The sequence below is a fragment of the Triplophysa rosa genome, linkage group LG8 (genome assembly GCF_024868665.1).
Source record: "Triplophysa rosa linkage group LG8, Trosa_1v2, whole genome shotgun sequence".
In the NCBI taxonomy this organism is placed as follows: domain Eukaryota; kingdom Metazoa; phylum Chordata; class Actinopteri; order Cypriniformes; family Nemacheilidae; genus Triplophysa; species Triplophysa rosa.
Window position 1 is genome coordinate 15,372,477 of NC_079897.1, and position 27,703 is coordinate 15,400,179.

Sequence of the window (27,703 nt, forward strand, 5' to 3'; positions counted from 1 at the left end):
ATTTCGCTGAAATGTTATCAAAGTATGACGTATGTCTCATGGATGTTCCCTATGAGTAACTGCCCGGTTTCTTACTTAAATTCTTTTAGCATTCGTCCACAGTTTCGGTATTGGAAAAATGCGAGTAAACCGGATTCACCAGAAGAGAAAAAGGGACTACTTGCCCTTTATCCGTTGAGCTATGTGCCGATTATTATAACCGATTATTATAAATTATGTGAATAATTTAATAGTTTCTATTAAATAAGTTATAATAAGTTAATTGTTTCTATATGCTGTTTTCACTGCAGCTATTTTAGCTCTAAGCCTTAAGCTAAAATACATTTGTCATTAATCACCCTCACGTTGTTCTAAATCTTTTTTTCTTTCGTTCTTTAGTGACTATATGGGCCAGAGTCGACACAAAAGTATCCTCTTCCTGAAAAAAATAATTAAATTTAACAGATTTAATGACATGAGCCTGCACTGGTGAATTGTCTCTGCATATGTTTTTATTCAAATCGATTTATAAAAGCTAGCATTTAAGATTTTGCATTAAAGGAATAGTTCATTTCACAATAGAAATTCTGTCGTTATTCACTCTCATGACGTCCATTTCTTCGTGGAACACAAGACATTTAACTTTCTTCTGCCCTTTAAATATCTTCTGTTTTGTGTATTGTATTATTATTAGTTATTACAAAAACAACATTTGGACAGCTCCCAAATTTTCTAAGGTTGCAAGTCAATTTAGCTCAATAATGTGACAGAGTTTTTATTTATCTGTATTATTTTTATGTTGCTATACAATATTATTTTATTTAAATTAATCAAGATTAATCGTTTTTATTTTAGTTACATTTTAGTTTTTGTTTATTATTATTACAGTTTTAATGCCTCAAACATATTTTCCTACCATTGAAAGCCCATTTCCGCCACCTGATAAAAAATCAGGCTCTAAAAAGTCATAATTATGAGATTGAAAGTCACAATTATGAGGTGAGTAATCCAAATAACAGGTGAGTAATCCAAATAACAGGTAACATCCACAGGTACATACAATCCAAATAACAAGTAACATCCACAGGTAATCAAGAATGGTCCAACTAGTGCATGGAACATAATACACTAGACAACAAACACAACAAGAGACAGGGTATACAGGTACATCTAAAAAAATTAGAATATCGTGAAAAAGGTCAATATTTTTTGTCACTCATTTCAGAAAGTGAAACCTATAGATTCATTATAGAGTGAAATATTTCAAGGCTTTATTTCTTGAAATTTTGATGATTATGGCTTACAGATAATGAAAACCCAAAATTCAGTGTCTCATAAAATTTGAATATTACATAAGATCAATAAAAAAAGGATATTTTAAACAGAAATGTCAGGCTTGTTCTGAAAAGTATGTTCATTTATATGCACTCAATATTTGGTTGGGCCTCCTTCATGAATTACTGCAACAATGCGGCGTGGCATAGAGGCAATCAGCCTGTGGCACTGCTCAGGTGTAATGGAAGCCCAGGTTGCTTTGATAGCGGCCTTCAGGTCATCTGCATTGTTGGGTCTGGTGTCTCTCATCTTCCTCTTGACAATACCCCATAGATTCTCTATGGGGTTCAGGTCAGGCGGGTTTGCTGGCCAATCAAGCATAGTACCACCATGGTCATTGAACCAGCTTTTGGTACCTTTGGCAGTGAAATCAACATCTCCATAAAGCTTGTCAGCAGAAGGAAGCATGAAGCGCTCTAAAATTTCCTGGTATCCGGCTGCGTTGACTGTAGACTTCAGAAAACACAGTGGACCAACCATAGCAGATGACATGGCAGCCCAAGTCATCACTGACTGTGGAAACTTCACACTGGACTTCAAGCAACATGGATTCTGTGCCTCTCCTCTCTTCCTCCAGACTCTGGGACCTTGATTTCCAAATGAAATGCAAAATTTACTTTCATCTGAAAAGAGGACTTTGGTCCACTGTGTTTTTAGAGGGTCCTGGAGATGAGGTACAGGTGTGAGTGTAATCAGGGGATGATCGGGTGCAAAGGATTATGGGAAGTGCAGTCCGTTAGGTTAAAAGTCTGGAAAATGGGGCAGGGGGCGTGGCTGGCTGCGGTGGAGAGCCCGTTACAGCTACATTTATTCTTTAGTGCTGCATATAGTTTTGATTTATTCTGGATGCTTTTAAAACATAATTCCTTGTTAAAGTTATGATAAGTACTATAATTCTAAAATGTGGTCCGTCAATTTGTAGTATTTTAGTAATTTAGTATTTTTTCTGTTTTTAGAGGCTTCTAAAATGGGACTTCAAAACAATTGAATCAGGCTAATTAAATAAAAGAAAAAAGTACAGTTATTTATATTTACACCGTTTTAAGCAGCGGATGTCCCCAGCGTGCAGTGTCTTGCCTGCACTGCGCATGTTAAGTCATGATTTCAACTTTGTATGTCACATTTTTTTTTTAAATCTCATAAACAATGACTTTTCATCTCATAATTTCGACTTTTTATCTCATAATTATGACTTTTTAGAACCTCATTTTTTTTAATCGCGTGGCGGAAATGGGCTTCCATATATTTCAGTTTATTTCTGAGGCAACATTTTAATTTTTCGTTTAGTTTAAGTTTTTCCAATAATTTGCAGGCCAATATTTAATTTGATTTCAATAAACAGAATTTTAATTTCAGTAAACTAAAATAACATTGAAATGTGAAATATTTTGTAGAAAAGAAAAGAACAAACGTATTTAACAGAAACAAAACAAATTTCCTTGATTTAATTCTTAATATTGTTTTGAAATTTCTTAAGATCTTGTTTAGGGCTTTTATTTTGAAAGTATGTGTTCCAGTCACTGGTTCCAGCTTTAAGTCCCTTTGGTTTCTGTCTTCTAGTTGTTGTCATTGCTGCTGAGCGATTTTATTGTTATTGTTAGCATGTTAGCGGGTTAAAAATATTCAGACAGATGAAAGTATATTAAGATACACTTCACATATGTGAAGAAGAAGAAGCACGTTCAAGAGTGAGAAACGGTTTGTAACTTTACATGTTTTGTGCAATGAACTGTGATAGATTTCGCGTTTATTGCTTTTATGCTGTCTAACGTTAGTTGGAAGAACGACTGTTATGTGTACAGTACGTTACGTGTTTGCTATTACGTTAGCTTAATGTAACGTTAGCCAGTTTGCTTGTCATCTTAATACACTAAATAAATAAAGCATTCTTACACAAATACATTACTTACAGTGAATCATTTTACTGGTATTTTTTTCAGTGAATAAAGCTTATTATAATGACTGAATTAAATGGCTGTTGTTAGTGTAAATGACGGTAGTCACAGACAGTTTGGTTGTTTTGTTAGGATGATGATTGTCACAATCTGACGTTGTCACAATGACAGTCGTTTACGGACTTATGCATTTTTGCATGCTATTTTACATGCATTTGAGCACGTTGAAGGAAGTAACTTATGATTATTTGCCTGTGTGTTTGCTCAGATCACAACTGCACAGACGGAAATATGAATGATGCGGACTCAGCCACGAGGAAGCATGTGAGTTCAAGAGAGCTAACGTTACAGAGTAAGTGCACGCGAAGTACACACTTCATTACTCCACACCTGTAATTAATATTGTGCACAATATAATTATGTGTTAAATGTGCTTTTAATTATTATTCTTAAGCTCCAAAAAATGAGGACGCATATGAAATCTCCATTCCTTTTGAAGATAACAACTTTGAACAACATGGACCCTTTTACAACCACAACGACCAAAACTTTGAAGGTGGGTTTAGTTCTCCATCTTAAATGTGTCAACAGTAATAAGGCTGTGTGTATTAGGTTTATACCTGTGTCCCTCTGTGATGTGATACAGGTAATGATCCACCAGCACCGAGCAGCTCATACCTGTTGATCACTAACTTGCGCACACAACTGCAGATCTCACTAGAGAAAAACTCATGGCTGCAGAAACGCATCGAGGACCTGGAAGAGGAGAGAGACTTTCTGCGCTGCCAGCTTGATCGCTTTATCTTCTCAACCAAGAGTCATGAGAGCAACGGTATGGCGTAAACCTCAAAGTAACCAAATTATGTTTGTTTTCCACCCTGTTCCACTTCACACATCAGGAAAATGTATGTTGTTTGGTATGTTTATTAATAATCACAATTCAGCAACAAAGCGTGAATAAAAGAATGATGCCAACGTTTTCTTGTCCATGCAGGTAATGATTCGAGAAGTTTTTCTTGGAGGAGGAGAAGAGAAACTGACCGGGGTAAATGGACACTTCTTCACACTTTATGCATTTCAGCGCATGAGCGAACCCTAAACATCATACTGACATTAGTAGATACTGTTTTTGATGTAATTCAGCTGGCCAAAGTCTGTGCTGTCCTAACATGGTAAAGGGAAAAGTCTTCTGATATTAAGATCATCTTAGCTAACTCTATATTTAACCATTAACATTTCAGATCAACAAGCGGAGAGCCAGCGGCCAGCCAACCGTCAGTCATTCCAGCAAAGATTAACCCAACAGACCTCAGCCAATCCTAAAGTCTTGAGCTCTCCTTCTGGTCCAGTCAGTGCACAGATAAATTCAATGTTCGGACCCGCCCACCCTCAGCCTCTTATGCAGGGCCACGGCAGCACAAGCAGCAGCTGCAGCAGCAACAACAGGTCACTCAATGAACTGCAGGGTGGGTCTAAAAAGTCCAATAGAAGACTAAATAGTTGTTTGTTGGAGTGATCATAGCTGTGGTTTATTGTAATTAAATCAGTTTAAAAGTCTGGACCGGATCAAGATTTCTGTACATAATATTTTGCATCCATAGAATCTCTTTCTCTTCTGGGAGATGAAGAAGAGGACGAATACCTGGAGGATAGTTACCTCGAGGAAGAGGAAATGATGTCCGGAGAGGACGTGATATCAAACAGCATGTCTCTTCGGAATATTGGTGCAGCTGGAAGGCCCAGCGGCAGTCACCCAGCACTGAAGAGGAGGGTCTTCAGAATCCCCAGAGGTAGAGAAAGACAGAGAGGTGAGTGTGGAAAAGATGACAGAAGTAACAAAAAAGATCATTTTAGAAGGCAGGTGCACTTTTTTTGTCCTTTAAACCCTCTTTTTTTCTCTTTGCGTCTGTTGTTCCAGTAAAAGATGCAGCAGGTGTATTGTTCCGCTACAAGAAGATCCTAGTGACATACCAGAGGCTAAAAAACATGTCCAAGGCGTTCCAGATCCATGGTGTAGATCGCAACACAGTGGCCTCTACCACACCCATAGCCGAGATGCTGCTGGTGGCCCCGGAGAAGTTGACAGAGGTTGGCGAGTTTGACCCATCCAAAGAAAAACTACTGGACTATGCCCGACGGTGTTACATCGCCCTTGACCCACAGACTCTCAGCAAAGTGCAAGCTCTAAAGAAGAACAACCTTCTCCTGCCCATCTCCTACAGGTATTATTACATGGTTTACTAACATAAACTATAAACTAATAATGAACATCACTTCTACAGCATTTATTAATCTTAGTGTTAATTTAGGTATTTGCTAATACAGGTTTAAAATCAAAATTGTAATTTCAGCATCTATTCAGATTCGCTTAATACAAAGGGTTCGTAGTAAGCGAATCTGAATAAATGCTGAAATACTATATTGTTCATTGTTAGTTAAAACAACCTAAATGAAATACAACACAACCTTATTGTAAAGTGTTAATATAAATCATTTCTTATAGATCTTGCTTGAGGCACAGTCACGGGAGAACAGAAAAGATTCTTCTTAAAGGGATAGTTCACCCAAAAATGAAAATTCTGTCATGAATAACTCACTCTCTAGTTATTCCAAACCTGTATAAATTTCTTTGTTTGGTTGAACACAGAGGAAGATATTTGGACGAATGCTTGTAACCAACAGTTCTTGGTCACCATTGACTACCATAGTAGGAAACATTACAATGGTCGTCAAAAGTTCCCCAGAACTGTTTGCTCTCCTACATTCTTTAAAATATCTTCTTTTGTGAACAAAAAATTTAGAAAAGTAATTGTCAATGGTGAACAAGAACTGCTTGGTGACAAGCATTCTTCCAAATATCTTTCTCTGTGTTCATCAAAACAAAGAAATTTATACAGATTTGGAACAACTTGAAAGTTAGTAAATGGTGACAGAATTTTAATTATTGGGTGAAGTATCCCTTTAAGATGTTTGTCAAAAGAGATTTGCTTTATTTTATGCATCTGCTAGTAATATTAACAGCTGAAATATCCAAACCTGTTAATAAGAATGAGTTTGTTTCTGCATCTCTGTATATACAGTACCTTTGTGGAAATAAGGGACCATTCCAAATTTTCATTTAATCAGCATTTCTAGATGTATTGTGGTCATTCCAGTCCATTGTCTGTTGAATTTCTACAAAATCAAACCTCAGGAGTGACATAAAGTCATCCAACAGCAATGTGAAAGACTGACAGCATGACAAGACACATGAAAACTGTGAGGTTTATCACATTAAAAAATATTTTTGAACTTTTCCTAAATACATGTTCAAATATTACTGTTATATTGCTTAAAAGTGAATATGAACTTGTTTTCTTTGCAGTATTTGAGGTCTGAAAATATACAGAGCATCTTTTCTGTTATTTTCACCTGTTTCTCCAGTTTTCCTTTTCCTGCAAATAAAAAAAAGGAAACACTATTTTTATTATAAATTTGATCGGAATATTGTTAGTAGTTCACAGAACCAAACAGAAATGATCGTTTTACTTAAACACATACCTATGTGTTCACTTCACTTCAAAATTTTGAAATGGTCTCCTAAGTTTTTGCCATGGCTGTATGCTCACGCACATAAGCAAAAAACCCACCATAACAAACTGACCGAAAACTTTTTTTCTTTCTTCAGGTTGAAAGGAACCGATCCGAATAATCGATAAAGGAAGGTATCAAGAGGAGCAACTAATTTTATCCTGCTGTATCATAAAACACCTTTGCTGTATTTTATTGTATCACTGAACACAACACAGATGCACCATGTCAACCTCTACATGTTGTTGTTCAGATCGGCTGTGCTCTGAACAAGGCTACTGTTACCTCAGTTCATCACTTCAGCACTCACTCGCAGAGCTGGTGGGCTGCTTATGCTTTCAAGTTCCATATTCTGGTATAAAACTCTATTTAATTGTGACTGATTGTCGAGATGGTCCACAGGAGCTTGAGAAGTTCCTGGACTGGGGTCATTAGATCCATTCATTTAGGCCAAATGTGTGTCCTGGTTCTCTGTAACTTTTAGCACTTACCTAAAAAAAATAAAGGACTTCCCCAGCTCGATATGAGCTGTCAATTTAGTTTTATTTAGAGAACCAGTGCATGCATAGACCCATAAACGCTGCCTGTCTTATATCACACTGTGCAACTCTACAGCAAGCAGCACCCGAACGTTCTCATTAGAATCCCATTGGATTTGATTTGTGCAGTATTTGTGCATGTGTCTCATGGCCTGTCTCCTATTAGATGACACTGACTGTTCAGCATGTGACATGTTTATATAGTTTAAGTCAGTGGTTAAACAGTTGGTAATAGTACTAATCTAGTACAATGTATAGTGTGAATCTAATGCTTATGAATGTGTGAGGGCTTGAGTGTTCACGTCTTAGCTGGTGCTGAAGTTCTGAAAGTGTCTGGGTGCATGTGGATGCGTGTTGATGTGTGCCTGTTTAAAATATTCACAGCTCTTTTGAGCACAGATTCAAGCCTCCATGGGGCTTAAAACAAACTATGTCACAATCTTTCTCACCATCAGCTAACACGTTTGTTTCTACTTTTAATGTCATTTGACTGTCTGCCACCTTTTATTACAGATCAGGGCTCTAGTAGGTTTCTGTTTTGCCTCAGGAACAGTCACTTGCGGACATTTCAAGTTCAGTTTCAGGTACAGCTTTGTTGTTCACCAAACTCCAAAAGGTGTTTTCTACTGAAGCGTTGTTTTTCTTTTCATTTTAAGTTGAAAGTAGCCAAAAATCTGTTTATAGTGTGGTCTCTTATGTCATATTGAGAGAAACATTTATTTAATGTACAACTGAATATTCGTAATGTAAAAGACACTAAAGCATTTCCTACACAACCCTGTGCCGCTTGCATTTTTCGTTCTGACTTTTTGTATTCTGGGTATTTGTTCTTTGAGGTAGATTTATTTTGTTTATCTTATCTGCCATTTAGATAACAATGTGGTTAAAAATAAGCTTGAGTTAAAGGAATAGTTCACCAAAATATTTAAATTCTCAAAATCTACTCGCACTCGGCTAATAGAAGAAAGGGGACGACCATCCTTTTACCATGATTCACAACGGTAAGCTTATAATTTATCATTTAAGCAGTCCGGTCTGATTTTGTGGGAAATGTTAGTGGTTTTTAAAACATATAGAGATAAGTAACCTGCAATTAAGTTTTTTTCAGAGATGACAAGTTGCAGATTGCAGCTTTAATAATAAATTCCCTTTCTTTCTAGAATGTGAATAAATGCTTTACCATTGAGAATGATTAAGAATTAATTTTGTGCCAATCAGTTTTAATAGAAAACACAGATGGTATGCAATTGTTCCATGAAAACATAATACTTATATTACGTACAGTAAATTGCATTTTATGTGTGTGGCGATTCATTCATAACAGTAAATCCACCCATAATACATCATCTGTAATTATACAAAAGTGTGCCCTGTATTGCATGCATTTCATTATGTCCACCATTTTTTTACAAATTCTTACTCATTTGTCCCTATTTTCATCTTATCAGTTGTATCCTGGATATAGAAAAAACATGCCTGTGAGGCTGCAGTCCGATGGGTTTACATTCCACTCTGAAGAGGATGTTTATAAATAACAAAAAGCTGCTTATGGTGCAGGTGTGCAATATATTCACTGTCTTATGTTCAGCGGACATGGCTCTCCAAAGACGCAGGCTGCTGTCCAAGCATCTCTCCAGAAGCTCCCATGAGTCCTCATTTCAAAACATATGGCAGCCTTTATGTGATGTTGTATATAAACTCTGGATTGATGCTGCATGGACATAGTTGTCCTCTGCTGAATTGGAAGAGCATTGTGATAGCAGCAAAGTCTGGTTTCCCAGAGAACACACATGCTGATATCCATAATAGTCATTTTGGATAAGAGCAAAGCATCTACGTCCAGCATCTCAAAACACCCTCAGCAAGGTGTGGAGAGCATTGAGATGGGTGAGTGCATATCACCCCTTGTGCTTGTGTGTACACGCAAAATACATTTCCATGAAATCGACTCTTAAATTCACACAGTTCTCGCAGGTCTTTTCAAAAACGACTTTAAAAGTAATACTAAACATTTCGTGGCTGAATAATTCCACCTGAGAACCTTGATGGCTTTTCACAATGCAGCGGTTGCAATTTTCATTGTGTCCAGCAGGTTACGCTTTTTCGTTTTGTCGCTGCCTATTGTCTCCACGTGCGAGTCCGGAGCCCAACCGCGTTGCCTGTCGGACAGACGTGTTCCCTCCACCCAGCCTGAATAAAGAGACAACCTTTAGTACGTTTTTCAAACCACGAGTTATTAACATATATTAATTCATAAAGTCAACAAAGCACAACATTAGCATGTAAATAGCCATTGAGAAGTAATTATATATTTACTGTAAGGGCAGCACATTAATCATATAATACATATAATTACATCGCACCAAAAGAAAACTGGCCAAAAAGAAAGAAACGAAAATATTCTAAACACAGTGGACCAAAAATGAAACCATAAATGCATATTTTAAAATAGCCTTTATTCTAAAAGACTATGCTACATTGTTTAATGTTGTAAAAATTGTCGGTCTTTCGGTCTGTATAATGCATGTGTGAACACGTAGCCTACAGTTGGAGAATGTTAAACAATCTTCAATAGTCAGCCAGAATCCAAGGTCACACAAATATGCATTCTATTAAAGTAGATTCATTAAATCACACATTACGAATGCACAGCTAAGCATATAAAGTGTACATTGAATTTAAAGCAAAATCTTTCTAAAGCGACTCGCGTCTTTCTAGAAATATTCGACCTGTCTGTACTGGCCAGTGTTTCTCTGTTAGGGCCAACCACCTTAAGCCTACTAAATACTGACCGTCTGTACTCTGCTCGTGAACTAACAGGACGTCGGCTTTCTCTAAACTGAGTTCATCTGGTTGCTGGCCAACATAGGCTCTGATGCACTGCACTTGTGGAAAGTCTGTTAAGGGGAGCAAAGATAAAAAAGTAACATTAATACAAGATTTATTTTGACATTGCCGTGTGCTTTGGAGCAGGAGGTGACTTACCCTGAACCGCACCGAAGTCGATCTCGGCATAAGGCCTTGAGAGTGCCGATATCCAGCGCAGTTTATCAGCTCTGAGGGAATAGGATGGAAAATATGAGATGGGTCCAGTAATAAAACTCTGCACACTGATTGGCTGTTTAAGGTGACAGCCATACTGCGAAACACACATCAACTGCAAAATCTCTAAATCGAGTCGGAAATAATCAGATTCAAAAGGATTGAGGGATTGCTGTTGGAAATGCGCGGAGCCCGTCTGGTCACCCCTCGGAGAAAAAAAAAACAAGACCCCCAAATCCGTGGCCACAGTTTTGTAATTCGTTCCCTCAGTTTAAAAATCCGTACTCACAGATTCTAAAACTGTTCTCACAGTTTACAAAACCGTGCTCTCGGATTAATAAACTGTACCCACGAGTTTACAATCTGTGCTCTCGGTTTTGTTAACCGTCCCCTCAGTTTTTGAAATCTGTACCCACAAATTCATAATCTGTGCCCACGCTTTCACAATCCGATCGCACAGTTTTGCGGAATTGAAGCCTCTGTCTGTCAACAGAACAAGCTCCTACAGGAACATTAACGAATATTGTATACTGTTTTATTTTAGATTATATTATAAATTGTCTTAATGTGTTTACACACGAGCGCGTGGCGCATATAAAGCATGCGTTCATTGCCGCGTTTCACTGACATAAAGTTGGTTTGACATTAAACTTTCGGATATTCGTGAATTTAGGGACCATCTCTAAAGTTACATACACATTAAAATACTTTTTTCCAACTTCAAAAGCATTTAAAGGGAATGTTTTATAGCCACAAGACTAACTGTACAGTGTTCATGTGTGCAGATATAATGCACACTTTTTATATTTATTATAATAAACCGTTAAACCAAATGCAGATATTCCTGTGTTTCACTGCTGTATGGGCTCATACATAAATATACAAATTTTAAAGCTCAATAGCATTTAAAGGGAATGACTTCCCTGACTAACTGTAAAGTGTTCATGTGTGTGTCAGATAGAATGCACACCTTTTAGATTATTGATATGTATTAAAATAAACCGTCAAATCACATGCAAACATGCCTATGTGTATAATGGTCTCATACACAAATATACCATAATTTAAAGCTCAATAGCAATACGTATAGGAATATGTGCATATGATTTGAAGGTTTATTTTAATACTCAATAATCTAAAAGTTGTGCATAATAGCTGACACACACATGAACACTGTACAGTTAGTTTTGTGGCTATAAATCATTCCCTTTAAATGCTTTTGAAGTTGGAAAAATGTATTTTAATGTGTATGTAACTTTAGAGATGGTCCCTAAATTCACGAATATCGAAAGTTTAATGTCAAACCAACTTTATGTCAGTGAAACGCAGCATTGAACGCATGCTTTATATGCGCCACGCGCTCGTGTGTAAACACATTAAGACAATTTATAATATAATCTAAAATAAAACAGTATACAATATTCATTAATGTTCCTGTAGGAGCTTGTTCTGTTGACAGACAGAGGCTTCAATTCCGCAAAACTGTTTGCAAAACTGTGCGATCGGATTGTGAAAGCGTGGGCACAGATTATGAATTTGTGGGTACAGATTTCAAAAATTGAGGGGACGGTTTACAAAACCGAGAGCACAGATTGTAAACTCGTGGGTACAGTTTATTAATCCGAGAGCACGGATTTGTAAACCGTGGGAACAGTTTTAGAATCTGTGAGTACGGATTTTTAAACTGAGGGAACGAATTACAAAACTGTGGCCACGGATTTGGGGATCTTGTTTTTTTTTTTTCTCCGAGGGGTGACCAGACGGGCTCCGTAGAAATGTAAACACCAAACCAAACAATTTTGTGAATATTTGTGACTCGGTCTGTGAAAACTCTGTTAAAAATACTGTTTTCGACATTAAATCATCCTACAAATTGCGAAAAACATTCTTTGAAAATGTAACCCTGATATCTATCTAAATTGGTATATTCAAGAGAAGTAGTAAAAAGCAACATCTTCACATGACATCTTCGTTTTTACTTCCATATTTGACGCATTTTCAAATGAAAAGGAATGTCGAATAATAAATATAATGGGAATGGCTTGCGTTTTTCACTGCGATTTGATTGGATGTATAAAAACAGCCGTTGCAATTTAAAATGGAACTGGCAACCGTTGAAGGGGAGGAGTTAACGGATGCTCTGCCCAAGCTGTCTAACTTGTGTCACTTGAGATGGATAGCTAGTAGTCACTAGGGGGCGGAAGTGCATTTTCAGATTTTAATTGAACATTATGAGTGCACATGAATTTTAAAAAGAGAATGACCCACATTGATAAACTATTTACAATAAACACTGCAATATTTAAAGGAAAACATTAATTTCACTAGGACTTTAAGGGTCATCTTTGTTAGTTTGTTAATTTTTCACTGCCTCAGCTATAATAAGACATCCATTTCCATGTGTGTTTGTTATTTTTAGGGCGGAGCCATTGAGTATCGACTTCAAATATCAACAGTGTTTCTCAGAAATCACATATTGCACCGTTACCTCTCTAGTGCATTTGCATAGCATCACTGTCCTTCCAAAATCTAAATTTACTGTTTTTCATGAAAATGTAAAAAAAAAAAAAACACTGTCAAACATTGTCAAAGTTGACAAGCACTTTTTAATACTTTTTATTGGTTAGATTTTTACAAAACCCAGTGAGAAACATAAAGGGTGACTAATGCCAAAGATATAAATATTAACAAGATTCACCACTGCCGTTACAATGAATGGCGAGGAATGCAACGCTCAATATGGCTGCTTTAGCCAAGAAAGTCCCATCTTCCAGTAAAACGAGCCACTCGTCAATCAATAAAGACTGACGATTCTCTGGGGCGGGGCTCCCGTGAGGCGCTTGCCAGCCTGTACGCAGGCGCAGTAGATGAGGCGACATCGAAAAAGGAAATTTTTAGAGCAATTTAAGCTGAGCAAACCAAAGTTATGATACAGTTCATGTAAAGGTGTATTATTGATTTGTTGATTGTGATTTCTGCCAGCGATTTTAGAAATATATGCCTTCCCCCATTCAAGTAGATATGACTGTGGACTTGCTATAACGCAAATCGCTGCCCAGAGGGGAGGCAAATTCAAACATGACTGCGGAGTGGCATGACTTCCGTAAATGGACTTTGCTAAAAATAAAAAAATTTGGCACAAAATAAAAATGACAAAATATGGAGATACACGGTTTCAGAAGGACAGCAGGGATTTACTTCAAATAAAAGTGCTGTGCATTTTAGTTTGTGCTGTGCACTTTTCTGACAGCACTGACCATCACAAGGTTACTGCAGTTGACAACACTGCTTTCTCCTCACAAAGCAACATACACACCAGCACACTTACTGTGTATCAGTACGCAACAGCAGAGCCTGGTTCACCATGTGCAGCCGGAACAGGTTTTTCTGTAAGGAATGCAGTTTGAACCTGCAGTTCTCAACCCGCAGCTCTGAGACGGGAGCATGATCTATAACTGTAAACCTTCCCCCTCTACAAACCAAGAAAGAAACAGAGCACAACAGACCTTTTATGTTACACCAAACATGAGAAACTCACAGTATTAAACGTGAAAGTAGATTTGTAATGTCAATTCAAAGGATAAACAAACATACTCTTTCCTCAACGAAACCAGGAGGTAGTCATTAAAAAGGTGCAAATAAACACTTCTCTCATTTTGCTTCAGAGAGAAGTCCCTCAGTTCAATCGTGGGCCCCTCTCGTACCAGCCTGCGAGACTGGCTGATCAACGGCAGAGTCTACACACAAAGGCAAAAATTACATGTTGCATTATTCATAGTATTTACGATTTTCCTAAAGTTTAATGCGATTTACGCTCACCCTGCACTCAAAATCGACTCTTGCATTGAGGGACACGAGTGACTCAATGTTCTTCATTTGAGAGATGCTGTCATTACTGTCTTGAATCATCTGTAAAGCAACATGAGACAATTGTAGATATGTGGGTGACATCATAACTGCATCACCAGAACATCAGAAAGAGGTCTCACCTTCTCTAACAGTTTCATAACCTTAATGGCCAGAGCCTCGTCTTTAGTTTTAGAAGCCGTTCTCTTGACAATATTCTACAAACATAGAAAAAAGGTCTTGAATGACAGCATCCCATATTATTTCTAGCACAGACAAGATATACAGTAATGGGTCATCTTTGGAAAACATTGTGGACACAAGACTGCATTGTCATGCTCTCTCAATATTACAGATTAAATATTTACAAGAAAGAATTACATAATTTGAGGAAGGGTTGGTATTTCCTTCAATGGTACGATAAATAATATGAAAAATGTGAGAGGCAAATTTCAACATGACTGGGGGGTTACCTGTACTAGCAGTTTGAGGCGTGTGATTCTTTGGAACGGTAGGATGAGGAAAGAGCGTAAAGGCAGTCGCTGACACACAGGGTTACGCTCTAACTTTTCCACAACTCGCCGGAATTCATGATTCCCATCCCTGAGAGACACGAGCAAATGACAATAAGCAAATCATACAGAAACAAACAAGAGAAAATGCACAATTCAGGTGGGCACATATACTCACATTAGCCTTTGATACGTTTTGTCCTGATAGGATTGGTTGGTAAGGTACGGCACGTAAACCTTTCGGAATCGTGGGCAGTGTTTGATGATGATGTCACAGAGGGTAAAGTGCAATACGTCACTCTCCACTCGTTCTTCCAGCTGAGACAGAAAGCTACATATCAAAAAGAAATATATTAGTGGACAGGTAAAGATTCCAGATTTCGAATACACTTTTATTACTGTACATCCAGCTAGAGGTGTAGGACCTGATACACTCAGTTCACAATTCACTACAATACACAATAGGTTCACGATACAATAATAATACATTATTTTGAACAAAATAAAAAACTATACTAAAAATTAAAATAACTTCTTTCCAAAACAATAAAAAATTCATAACATTTAGAGTTTAATGGAACTCTAACGTCGTGAAGATGATAGACAAGGGAACTGGGGTGTAAAGTGGAGATTTAATATAAAAAGGTGAAACAAACAAGGGTCAAAAATTCACAAAAAACAGGTAAATCCAAAAAACAGGGGCAAAAACGGGGAAAACAGGCAAGGGACCGACGGAAGTGTCAGAGGAACCTTCTGTATATAAACTGGTTCAATTAATTAAGAGACATTCAATTACTTGGATTAAATGAATATAATAAAATGTCATTTGATTAAATAGATCAAACACATGTTAACTTAAATAAAAAATCAATTGGGAGAGGTAAATTCTTCTAACATGCACAGGGCCCATATGGGAAGGGTTTATGTTTAGATTTGACTTTTTTTTTGAAGCTGCTAGCATCTGTTTTACATTACAATCCTATGTAGTAAACCGTGTTTTCAAAAAAACTTTTTTAAACGCCGGCATACTTTTCTGCATTGGAGCGTCTTTTTTGAAGTTGAAAAAGGTTTTCAACATTTCTGAAAAAACGTAGTAAGTAGTAAGATCTGTCGTTTCCATAACAACATGCGAGGAAGGTGATTGATCGAGCAGAATCAAGCTCGGAAAAAAAGGCTGAATAAATGTAAGTTTAATTTTCACTTTCAATAACTTTTGATTGCATTTCTAGCGAGAAATGAGTATTGTAGTTTTTAAATATGTGATTGGTTATTGCAAAGACGCTCTCTGTTTATAATTCAAATAGACTTCCGTTATGTTGCCTATGAAGCCTGTCTAAATCTGTTTCTCTGAGCTGCCTTCGTGCACAAACGCTGCCTCCGAAGTCATTGCCAGCTGCTTTTGTAACCACAACGCTGCAAGCTTTTCTTTACTAAAAAATTGCCATTGTCAACTTTTTCTTGTCAAAAAAGAAGTCAAATGTGAACACAGCCTAACACCGTGTCTACACCGGACACAGCGCGAGGCGACGGGACAATAGAACGCATTAGAACCTAATATAATTTGAAATTTTGTCCATACTGGATGTGGCGCACCTGTCGCGTAGACACGGCATTAGCATGTCTGCATTTTTTATTACCTTTGTTTTACATTAATATTCAATCAACTGTCAAAAACTATGCATCATTTGAAAGCTAATACACTCAACATTCATGTTCTGAACTTGTTTTGCAATCAATACAATGCTCAAAAATAGGGCTGCTTGTTAAGAGGCAGTAAAAGTACAAAAACATTACATATATTGAGGCAGGTCACATGTAGGCAGCATAACCAATGGGATTAAACAAACAGTATATTGTAAAATTAAAAAACAGCTCTACAAAAAATATTGTAACTTCTTTTATATTGATATGTTATATTACAATATACACCTTGAATGTGGAGAACTAGAATGAAAAAAATATTTTAACCATCCTTCATCGTCTTCAATCAATATTTGTCAACTAATATGATTCTGTAATGTAAAGATGTGATTCTAACCTGTGACTGATGTCTACAACATCAGTTAGTCTGGAGAAGAGCCAGTTTTTGTCTTGGGAAGACAGGAGGACATTGAGCTGTTTGGACATCACAAAGTTCTCCACGACGATGTCTAAACTATGGCAGTATGATGCCTCAGAGGTCACGACCTCAAACCTCACCTGAAAGAAAATGACAATCATGATGCTCTCCTCACCAAAACAACAACAAAATATTACTTACAAAAAAAAAATGTTTTTAAACAAAAAACACGTGTGTATTTCCCAAGACACATACTGCAGTGATATCTGTTAAGCAGAAACAAATTGTATGTGTCAATAGGGCTGTCACGATTGTGAAATTTGGCTGACGATTAATTGTCTGTTTAGAGCTTTGACTTTTAATTCTCATACATTTTTTTATTCAGCTTTAAAACAACCATATTGTTCTGAATATAAAAACGATGTTCTTTTTCTTGGAAATACATAGGAAACAATTGGGTCATCATACTTAAGGTTTAGGCTTTTCCCTCTCAATAATACAACCGCCAAATACTTGTAAATTAAGTAAATTGATCAGGAGTGAATTTAAGCCAGCTAGAAAAGCTTCTAGTCTGTTTTTCTCACTTGCAAGACTACAATAAAAGTTTACTTCTATGTTAATGAGATTTTGGTAGACTGGTTTTCACACTGAATTAATATTAAATTGTACTACAGGTTATTTTTATGGTATATGCTTTTGTTTTTTTGTGGTGGTACATTTGACAAGTATTACCATGCTTTAGTTACAATATATACAATAAAATATGCAACTGCACTACAGCTCCCCCTAGTGTCTTCTATAGAGATGTGCAATAATTGCGATGATCTGAAACCATCACGATGAGGTCAAACAATCGCGATGAGACGATTATTTAATAATGGTGACAGCCCTATAACGTGTCAATCCATCATCTATGGACAAGTTACATCTCGTTTGACAACCAGAACATGTCTGAATACTTTCACTGTTACTCAGTGTAGATGATACTGTATTTTTACATTATATAACTTTCATAGGATTTAACTTGTATTTTCAGATCTGTATGCTGTTTGCCTTTTTTAAAGCAATTTGAAGAAATTAAATTGTAACAATGTTGCATTTTGGTCATGATGAGGAAGGGATAATGTACAGGTAGCCGGTTGTTATCGCAGAAATAAGCCCTGAAAGTGTGATCAGGACCTGACGTGAGGCCGGGGGGTCTTGTATCACTGTCGGGGCTTATTTCGAGATAACAGCCGGCTGCTTGTTAAACGGCTACTTGCCACATGAGAAAAAAACTGGACATGAAATGTGAATTTGAAATATTTTCTTAGCTCATTCTTACCGAATTCAGACCTTCCGTGAGGACAAGCCGTTTACTTTTTTAAGGTTTTAAGGTAAGAAACAACTTTGGCAATTTGGTTTAATCATTTATAAATATAATGTCAAATGTTATTAAAAGACACCTTGTATCTCCATATTTCGTGATTATTTTGCTATAAATCATTATTATTAGTCACCCTTGATGTTTTTCACTGGGTTTTGCAAATATCTAACCAATAAAAAGTATTAAAAAGTCCTTGTCAACACAGTATTTAATCATTTAAAAACTACAATGTTTTTTCCATTTCCTGAAAAACTGTGAATTTGGACATCCGAGGATTCAGAAGGAGAGCGACGATATAACTGTAATTCTACCTCCTGCAGTCGTCTCTCATCTTCAGCGAGTTTGCTGAACTCCGTGCTGGTCCTCACTCCTGGGAGGTCTTGCCACAGGGTGGGCGAGGAAGGAGAGATGGACAGTCGAGGAGACGGAGGTCTGTTTATGGATTGCTGAGGCACAACGAGACTTTTAAAGGAGTTCTCCTGGGACAGAGTGTATGGGTGTAGGGGGGCTGGCGGCCGAGGTGGGGGTGGCCTACGCGGAAGCTTTGGAGAATGATTGGGAGAGGAAGATGATCGGATAGGGGAAGGATCTCTGCTTCTGGCTATGGAGTCAGAATGAGACAGTTGAATCTCTCTGTTCAGGACCACCTCGCTGTACTCTTGATATAACTGCGAGTCTGCAATGGAGAGAGATTGTAGATGTGATTCACAGTAAGTCACAGAGGCAGAGTACAGAGGTCAAATTAGAATGAACCAAGTAAACAGAGCAGTTAGCAAACAAGTACAACGGGCCAGCAGATCAACAGAAGAAAAAATATCAAAAGAGAGAAATGTGATTCTCCCCATAAATGCTTTTTTGATTACTAAGTGAGCGTTTGCAGCTGTTTATCTGCATGTCTGGGTGATATGCAGGCACAAACTTGCTCTTAGCCTGAAGGAACGACAATGTAGCATAGTTAGGAATGACAAACTTTTTCCTTGGAAAAAAAACTCTTTTGCCTGCTCTGAACTGCAATTACTTATGTATCTGTAACCATGTATTTCGAAGATTTTTCACAATACAGGCAATGCATGTAACCCTTTACAGAATGACATGTGTCAGGGTTTTTGCTGTATCAGCACAGTATCGGTCATGGATACTGAATATGCAACTGTTATTGTAATGAACTTTGAGGCATTCAAATATTTAAGATTTTTATATTTGTAGCTTGTTACAGTTATGCACATAGTGGTCACGTACATGTAAAGATATGCAACACAAAAACTTACTGAAGAATTTGGAATTCCTCTTTCTTGTCCTGCTAAGTGATTCGGTCACTTTTCTGAAAGAAAGAGACAGATAGATGACAACTGTGTTATGACGGACACTTCAAAGGCAAAACAGAACAGCTTCTTAAATATGTCAGTAGTGTTGAAAAACATGGAGTGGAAGATTATACACTCTTTAAAAAAAATTGGTGCTTGACATGGTTCATGGCGATGCCATAAAAGAACCATTTTTGGTTCCCCAAATTTACTCAAAGGTTCTTATTAGAACCATTTCTTTCTTATCTATACTTAGAATCTAAAGAACCCTTTTCCACTACAAAGACACTCTTCTTTATGGAACCCTTCAGTCAAAAATGGTTCTTCTACTGTATGGCATCTTTTTTAAGGCCATACCAATAAAATGTATTGTTATCTGTTATATACAGTATATAGATTTATTCAAATCATTCACTAAAAATGTTGTTTTTTTAACCCAGGGTTGGGTCATAAAGGGACAAACCCAGCTATTGGGTTGTAAATTAACCTTTGCTGGGTTGTTTTAACCCGATGTTGGGTCAAATCCAAATATCCAAATACTCAACGGTATACAAAACAAATATCCAAATACCCTTTTTGACTCAACGCTGGATTGAAAATAACCCAGGAACATTTTCAGGTTGATTGTCATATTTTGGAACAATGGAGAATTTAATGCAGTATTTTGTGTATTCTCCTACTGTACCTCATATCCAGTTCACTCCAGGTGAAGCAAAGTTCATCATCATCCTCATCTATACAACCAAAACACAGAGATGTCAGCTCATGAGACGCAATACACATGCATCACAAGAGTGTGATGCTCAAAATAACGACCTAACCAGGAAATCAACAGGAAATGAAAGCAAAACAGATGGCTTAGAGAACTGCTGTCCTGGCATTGAAAAACAAAAAAAATAGCCTAGACCACAAACCCTCTGGGCAATGAAGCAATGTAGCACCTCTGAAGAAAACATGGCAATAAACTATAACTATAAATAAGCCTAAAACAAGCGCAACAGGAAAAAGTCTTGGGGGAGGACTTCTTAGTAAATGAAGGCGAATGACTTGGTTTGTGAAAAAAGGAATTCTGGCTCTTCCAAGAAATGTTGCTATTTAAGGAGTTGTCAGAGGTCATGACTCCGGCCCCCTCAAGGACCCCGAGGAGCCCACTGGAGCTTCCAGTCTATTAAAATGAGACTACTGAAAAATAACCCAGGGAACATTATTACTTTACATTATTATGAGAACTCAAAATCTTCTGTTTTTGTGTGGTTCCAGATTCTCCTGAGAAGTTTTATTACAAAAATATATAATACAGCATTTCAAAGTGTAAACTACAGTATCAGTTGTCCTATTCAGTTGGCATTAAATCAGTTATTGACTTGAAGGCATAATTCGCCAAAAAAGTTCTATCATCATTTATTCACCCTCGTGTCACATGTATATGTTTCTTTTGTGGAACACAAAAGATCTCAGTGGTTTTGTGTCCATACAATGTAAGTCAATGGGGGTCAATGTTGTTCGGTTACCAACGTTCTTCAAAATATCTTGTTTTGTGTTCTGCTGAAGAAAAAAGTCATGAGCAAGGATGAAGGATTTTTCATTATTGGGTAAACATCTATATCTCTTTAACATTTATTATGGCAGGTCTTATTAATGTGTATCTGAAACGGCAGAAATGAACAACCTCATGAACGTTTTGGTCAAATGTATGCATGTCATGTTTCCCAATGTTCATGCTTATTTTAACAATCTATTTTTACTTGACATCACTGCTTTAGATGTCATTGTATTGAAGTACTACATTTAAGCATTAAACTACTAAGAAATCTTAGACTGCTTCGTTGACACACTAGCCAAAAACATTGAGTACAATTTAAATAAAAGATTACCAAAACAAGCTTTTTTTTAAAGAAAAATCCCTGACAATAAAACCAGGAACACGTTCTGTATAATGGTACTAAAAACAGGTGAATTTTAATTTGGTGTTGTCTTATTAATAGCCATCATTTCATGTTATGCATATTAAAGAACTAAAAGTTTTAGTTTCTCTGCTTGACATTATTAAACAGAAACACTGACAGAAGATCTTCAAAACAAGACCTCTCCTCTAACATCACTGAAGCGAAGAGGTCCGATGCGTCATACTGCTTTTATCTCTCCTCTCACCTGATTCATTGAATATTCTCGTCCTGCGATCCCTTCCAACTCCTTCATCCTCTTCACCTTCTTTGTGTTTCTCTGCTGTCTTTCGGATCCCTCGCCTTCTAATCCGTGCCTCATTCCCCAAATCTCGAAAACTGCTCGAGCTCAGAACCACTTCCTTCATCCTATCTGTCTTCTCAGCCCCAAGTTTCCCTCTCTCACTCTCCGCCTCTCCTTCTGAAGACACTGTGTTTCGGACAGAACTAGGATCTAGCAAATCGTCTTCAGACTCCTCATTCGACTCAGTCTCCATCCCTCCCTGTAGTTCTACTTCTGCCTCTAACAGTTCTTTCTCCTCCCTCCAATCGTCCGTGTCTCCCTTACTCTCTGTTCGTGTGATGGTTTGCGTGTCTACGTGCATCACACTACCTCTCGTGTGCTCTTTCTCTGCCGTTACACCTGGATCCAGGATCTCTTTCACCACGCTCTTGGCCCATGTCAGATGAGGAGCAGTAGAGCATCGCTTTCTTTCCTCTGATGTCTCCCAGGGGTCATCGGAAATATACATCTCCACTGGGTCTCCGGTAGCTTCTTTTTCTCCTTGTAAAGTCTCTGAAGCGTCGGTACCGTTCTCGTCGCATGCCGCTTCTGGTTGTTGGGTGTCTTTTTCTAAACTCTCACTGGGAGGAATCATTTGGTCTTCAAGTGATCTTACATCAAGCGTTGGCTGCTCATTACTTCTCCCTCCCTCCCTTTTGGTGTCACAATCGTCTTTGTCTTGCTTATGGGAAAGAGTGAGATCACCCATGGCTCTTTCGACGTCCTGTTCAGTGTATCCATCCTTCTCTGGTGGTTCCTTAACATGTGTAACATTTGCTTCAACCTGCAAGTCCTGATCTGAATGTTGACCCGTTGCCTCCTCATCCACGTGGTCTGTCAGTTTAGACCTTGGAAGGGTTTGACCAATCACGCAAAAAACTTTCAAAGGTCCTTTTTTCTCCTTATGGTCCTCATTCTCGTTCTCTGTTTGGTTTTTTATTTCGTCCTGCATGCATTTTGACTGTCCACTGAGATCGTCGCCAACTCTACCGTCCCAGAACTCTTTGCAGTCTTCGAAATTGTCTTCCTCCGCATCGTCCCCTCCACTTGAAACGGTTACAAACCCATCATCGGCTGACGTCACTCTGTCTCTCTCTCCCTCCAATTCTCCCTCACTTCCTTCTTCATTCTCTCCGCTGCAATATTTACCCTTCCCTCTCTCTTCCTCTCTGTCAATCTCCTCTGTGTTATCTTTCACATTTTCTCTCTCCATCTGTTCCTCTTTTCCTCGAGTCTCTCTCTCACAAGTTTTTCTTTCCTCCTCGTGTCCCCTCATGAACTCCCCAGCCTTCTCTAATTCTCTATACCTGTCCTCACGACTCATTTTCTCTCTCTCAGGATCTTCTACTTCTTCAGTTGTCTTGCCCGCTCCGTATCTTTGGACATACCTCTCTTTTGCTCTCTCTCTCTCTATATACTCCTCTTCTAAAGAGTTACCTTTTCTCTCGCCTCCCGTTCGTGGTTCCAGCCACATTTTCCTAAATTTGGGTTTAGTCTTTACTGCATTTGTTTCCTTAACCGCAACACTTTCACCGTTCTCTTCTTCTCTCTGTACACTCTTTCCCTCCTGTTCTTTCTCTTTTCTTTCTTCAACTTTCTGTTTGTCAATGTTAGATGTGACTTCTGTCTCTCTGTCTTCGACGTTCTCTTGTATTACCCTGTTTTGTTCATCCTCGACATCACATCCTGTAGTTATTTCTGCACGCGGTCTGTGCTTGCTTCTGTCTGTCTCTCTGTTTTCTCTCCTTCTCCTCTTCTCTCTCTCTTCGATTTCTACTTGCTCTAAACATCTAGTCCTTTCTTTCTCTTTATACCTCCTCTCAGTTGGGTACAAGTATGCATCTCTATCCGAGTAATCTCTTTTATCTCTGGAGTCTCTCATTCTATCTCTCTCGGGATCTCTGTATTGATTTTGATAAACTGTCTCTCGCTCTCTCTGCCGCGGCGTTTCTCGCCATCTCACCACTTCTCTCTCCCTACGCCTGTCTCTCTCTCTCATTCGGTCCATCATTTGTTGTGTGTCACTGTCTCCTTCACTCCTGTAGAGCTTGTGTTTCGAATCGTCTTTTCTCCTCCTTTCCTTTCCCGCATCTCCATCACTGTCTCCTTCGCTTTTCGTGTCTCTTTTTTTATTTCTTTCCACATCTCTGTGTCTCTCAACCCTACATTCCCTATCCGAAAAGCTCTCTGCCTCTCGAGAGTTATACCTGCCCTCTCTGTCTCTTTGTCTGTATCTGTCTCCCTCTCGGCCACTTCTATCTCTCTCTCTGTCCCTGACGGCCAAATGATCATAGATGCCTGGGTAGCTCTCTCTCTTGCTGTCCTTCATTTCTGAGTCAAACTCTTTCTCTTTTCCCCTCTGTGTCTCCCCCTCATGCTTCCCAAGCCTTCTCATGTCCTTTTTTCTCAAGTCTTCCTTGTATCTTGCTCTTTCTCTTTCACTCTGCGTGTCCATGTCCCTGTATCTCCTTCTGTCTTTTTCTCTTTCGGTTTCATACGATAGTTCTTTTGGTGTTCCCATATGGCACCCCCCTTCGTGGATCGGAAGCGGTATCCGTCCTTCTAGATCTTTGCTTGGCCTTGTCATCCTAGGAAAGGTGTCCCCTTTTCTCCTCTCGTACTCTTGGTCTCCATAATCAGCCTGCTCAGACATGGATGCTCTTCCATTTGGACGTCTATCTCCATATCTCCTTTTCTCTCTTTCTCTCCAGTCCACCTCATGGTATGAATCCGGCCCTGCTTCTCTTACTCTGTCTCTTGGTTTTTCCCGAACTCTGTCCATCTCTAAGTCACTTTCGACCAGGTCACGTTTGCAGAATGGTCTTAGGGGTAGGGTGACAATTTATTAATACAGTTGATTGATACAACCTCCCTGGTGCACCTTAAGAGAATGGCATTTTTACAGTGTCCTGAGTGGTCTGATTACTTTGATTGGTTTCCATGGTAACACAGAGAAGCTGTAAAGGATAAAAGATAAGGTATTTATAAAAAAAAGATAAGGTAGTATTTGAGTTAGAATTTTTTTACTTTGGCGTATGCCCTGTTGTAACAAGTCAAGTATATAACTTGGCAGCTAACATGGTAGCCCTTAACTTCAACATGAAAATTTACTTCTTGAGAGTAAAAAGTAAACTTTTAAAAGTAAACCTTTTTAAGGTGAATGTCTATTGTACTAAATAAAAATATTTGGGTAGTTGACAAATAAACCATGTCTTGTGGTGTGACAGCAAAAATTTTGAAAACAAACTTTTATCATATTAAACGTTTTTTTTAAATCATAAAATAGCATAAGGGCGATTTATCTTCATTGTTAGTTTTTTCAATTTTTTTGCTGTGTGACACCAAAGGACACATGTGAGGTTTATTTGTCAACTATCCATTTACATAACATGAATGCATTTGGCCGTTTATCCTGTTGAAATTTGTAAAAAATACAGATAAATTAATGTATATTTTATTTTGTGTTTTTTTTTAGAACTGATACTTTACTTTTGCTAACACTATGCAAGGAACACTGTGTTGCTGTCAAAACACACACACAAAATAGTTTATTCTGTCCAATGTTGCTATTCTATTCTTATTATATCTATATAAAAACACTGTTCATAGTCAACATTTCAACTAATCGAAACTGTCACATGTCTTTCTAATATAAATACGGTTGATACATAAAACACAGTATATCAGCATGGCAGAATTATAATGTGTCAGCGCTTTACAAGGAATGCAGATAAACCAACCACTGCCCTTATTGCTATTCGTATACCTTGTTCAGAAACATTGCAACTAATTCACTCTTAAGTAAGAGCTAAAGGACTATTAAGAAAATTGCAGGAACTTAACATGAACATGGCTGACTCACTCAAAATATGGTGAATCATAAAACGCAAGAAACATTAGCAAATCCAGAAAAAAAATGGCTGTGTCATGACAATGTTTGCTTGCGACGTGGACATATTCGCAAACAAGTACGAGCTCTGTTTGTTATGTCGAAAGCAAACAAAAAAGTAAAGATGGAACAGTTTTGTGAATAATGCAGAGGACTCACCTGAGAGTGTCTTGCGGGACGCTCCTCTCCGTTTCTCTCTCTCTCTCTGTCTCTACCCCCGTTTTCTTCTCTTTCTACACGCTGTGAAGCTTGAAGAAGTTGCACAACTCACAGTCATTCCACATATCAGTGTTTTCCCACCGAGTGAACCAAAGTTGAGTGAGATAAGCTCTATACATGAAACACTGATTTAATTATCTGGCCTCCCTTTTTCTACTTAATCTCATCATCCAAGTTAAAAGAAGTTTTTAACACAGCCAAAAGATTTTTACAGCGATCTCTCACTCCTCTGCTCCCCTCCTCCCTCCCTTCTCAAATTCCCAAACAAGTCTGAACAGATTGACACTTATCTTCCTGCTCTTATTTTTCTCTTTTTCCCTCCTCAACTTTTTTGAGAGAAGTCCTCATGTAAATGTCTGTTTGATCCTGCGTGTCTTCTCATGAAGTCAGTGGAGGCACAGTGATTGCGTTACAGCTTGTTCCAGTAATTCAGCCGTTCATTCACCTCACCCTCACTGGCACTGCATGCTTTTGCCTCATAGAAACAGGAAGTACGCAGCCTGGCCGTCTCTTTGCTGCAATTGGATTGGTGGGTTTGGATATGCGGGTGTGTCTGTTTTCTCAGGTAGGTTAAAAGACATGAGAAAGTGTGAGAACAGAGGGGGAAGGGTGGATAAGTATTACTGGGTCCATACAAAGTAATGTTGTAAGCAGCTTGTAAAATGTAACTGTTATCAAAAGAAGTTGTAAACAGAGCAGGAAGCACAGATACCATGTTTATGTATTATGATGTAATAAGAAGAGACATAAGCAGCAGTGTTGCACATTTTGGAAACAAAGTTTATAATTTGAGTATGTTTAAATTGTGTTTTTGGTAAAACTATGGACTGTTTCGGTAGCAACAACATAAAAAAACGTTATGTGGCCCATGCTTAACTCCCGCTAGACCTCTGCAAAGAATCAATAACTGTTGAGTAGTTTTAATTGAATACAATTAATATACAATAAAGTATTCATATAAATTAAATACAAAATTTATTGTGATATTGTAAGTTAACTTCAGGCCGTGCGTCCGATGAAACCGTCGACAGTTTAAGATAAATATTACAAAATGAGCAAGAGAAACTGGTAAAAAAGCTTTCCAAAATGTGAAGGTGATGGTAAATGCAATGTCAGTAACATTGTACCTGAACATTTACATTAAGTCATTTAGCAGATGCTTTTATCCAAAGCGAGTTCCTTAAAGGAAAATACACACAAATGATTATCGAAATGTCTAGGACAAAGGTTAAAAGAAATAAAATAAAAATAGTAAGTGGCCTGGTTGGTTACATTGGTCTAAAATGTCTGTGCCTGGTTACTTATGCACAAGAATGTAAATTAATTAATAGCAAATTAATTAATAACAAGCCCTCATTTACAAGAATACGCAGAACAAACAAGAAAGCAGATAAAAAACACATGTTTTTCCCTGGATGAGATGTTTATACGCTTAAAGGGATATTTCAGAGGCAAAACAAAATTTCCCCGTGTTTTATTCACCCTCAAGGCATCCTGGTTGAATATGGTTTTCTTCTTGAAGAATAATGCAGTCGAAGTTATAATACCACGTATCATTTTACTTCCAAAAGGTAGAATGGTAGTGAATGGGTGTTGTTATCCCTCTGCTGCACGTGAACCTGAGACTTGTTATTCCGGCAAATGACGCAGACGTGTCTGCGTGTAATTTTCGGGTGCCAAACGCGGCATTTTTCTTTTTATTCCAATATGATTCCGTCTCCTCTTGCTGGAAAAACAAGCCTCAGATTCACGTGCAGCAGAGGGATAACGGAAACTAGACATCAACTTTAACAGCGCTGTCAATATGGATATTTCTCTTAAACAAACGCATTGATTCGCTTCAGAAGACCTTTGTTAAGACCATGATCTTTGGATGCACTTTTAGGAGCTTCAAAAAATCGATGCCCATTCACTCCCATTCT

General features: G+C 37.9%; 2 protein-coding genes across 3 annotated transcripts; one reads left to right on the forward strand and one right to left on the reverse strand.

Annotated features, from left to right (window-relative positions):
- Window positions 1-2,860: 2,860 nt before the first annotated feature.
- Window positions 2,861-8,380, forward strand: ccdc106a (coiled-coil domain containing 106a). Its single transcript, XM_057339419.1, has 9 exons — window positions 2,861-3,012; window positions 3,478-3,561; window positions 3,664-3,765; window positions 3,856-4,041; window positions 4,204-4,254; window positions 4,451-4,675; window positions 4,811-5,017; window positions 5,128-5,431; window positions 6,877-8,380. Exons 2-9 carry the CDS (start codon window positions 3,501-3,503, stop codon window positions 6,905-6,907), a joined length of 1,167 nt encoding a protein of 388 aa, XP_057195402.1. The 5' UTR covers window positions 2,861-3,012; window positions 3,478-3,500; the 3' UTR covers window positions 6,908-8,380.
- A 140-nt stretch (window positions 8,381-8,520) lies between these two features.
- On the reverse strand, window positions 8,521-26,358 carry arhgef5 (Rho guanine nucleotide exchange factor (GEF) 5). Of its 2 annotated transcripts, none has more exons than XM_057339416.1 (15): window positions 25,722-26,358; window positions 21,599-24,630; window positions 20,133-20,181; window positions 19,412-19,464; window positions 18,455-18,819; window positions 16,757-16,917; window positions 14,897-15,049; window positions 14,680-14,809; window positions 14,350-14,424; window positions 14,180-14,269; window positions 13,955-14,097; window positions 13,689-13,832; window positions 10,304-10,374; window positions 10,111-10,215; window positions 8,521-9,508 (listed from the first exon to the last, which is right to left on the reverse strand). In XM_057339416.1, the coding sequence occupies exons 2-15, from the start codon at window positions 24,453-24,455 to the stop codon at window positions 9,372-9,374; spliced, it is 4,533 nt and encodes a 1,510-aa protein (XP_057195399.1). In that variant the 5' UTR covers window positions 24,456-24,630; window positions 25,722-26,358; the 3' UTR covers window positions 8,521-9,371. The 2 variants fall into 2 exon arrangements, with proteins under 2 accessions (XP_057195399.1, XP_057195400.1); XM_057339417.1 differs by having other exon boundaries at window positions 8,522-9,508; window positions 22,004-24,630; window positions 25,722-26,353.
- Between the last annotated feature and the right edge of the window lie 1,345 nt (window positions 26,359-27,703).

Bases quoted from the DNA above. Each gene is read 5' to 3' on its own strand.
- ccdc106a (XM_057339419.1), top strand. From the start codon at position 3,501: ATGAATGATGCGGACTCAGCCACGAGGAAGCATGTGAGTTCAAGAGAG. The intron at 3,562-3,663 runs GTAAGTGCACGC...ATTATTCTTAAG, and splicing joins AAGAGAGCTAACGTTACAGA to CTCCAAAAAATGAGGACGCA. The intron at 3,766-3,855 runs GTGGGTTTAGTT...GATGTGATACAG, and splicing joins CAACGACCAAAACTTTGAAG to GTAATGATCCACCAGCACCG.
- arhgef5 (XM_057339416.1), bottom strand. From the start codon at position 24,455: ATGGACAGAGTTCGGGAAAAACCAAGAGACAGAGTAAGAGAAGCAGGG. The intron at 14,810-14,896 runs GTGAGTATATGT...CGTGTCTCTCAG, and splicing joins AAAACGTATCAAAGGCTAAT to GGATGGGAATCATGAATTCC. The intron at 14,098-14,179 runs GTGAGCGTAAAT...CTTTGTGTGTAG, and splicing joins GAGTCGATTTTGAGTGCAGG to ACTCTGCCGTTGATCAGCCA.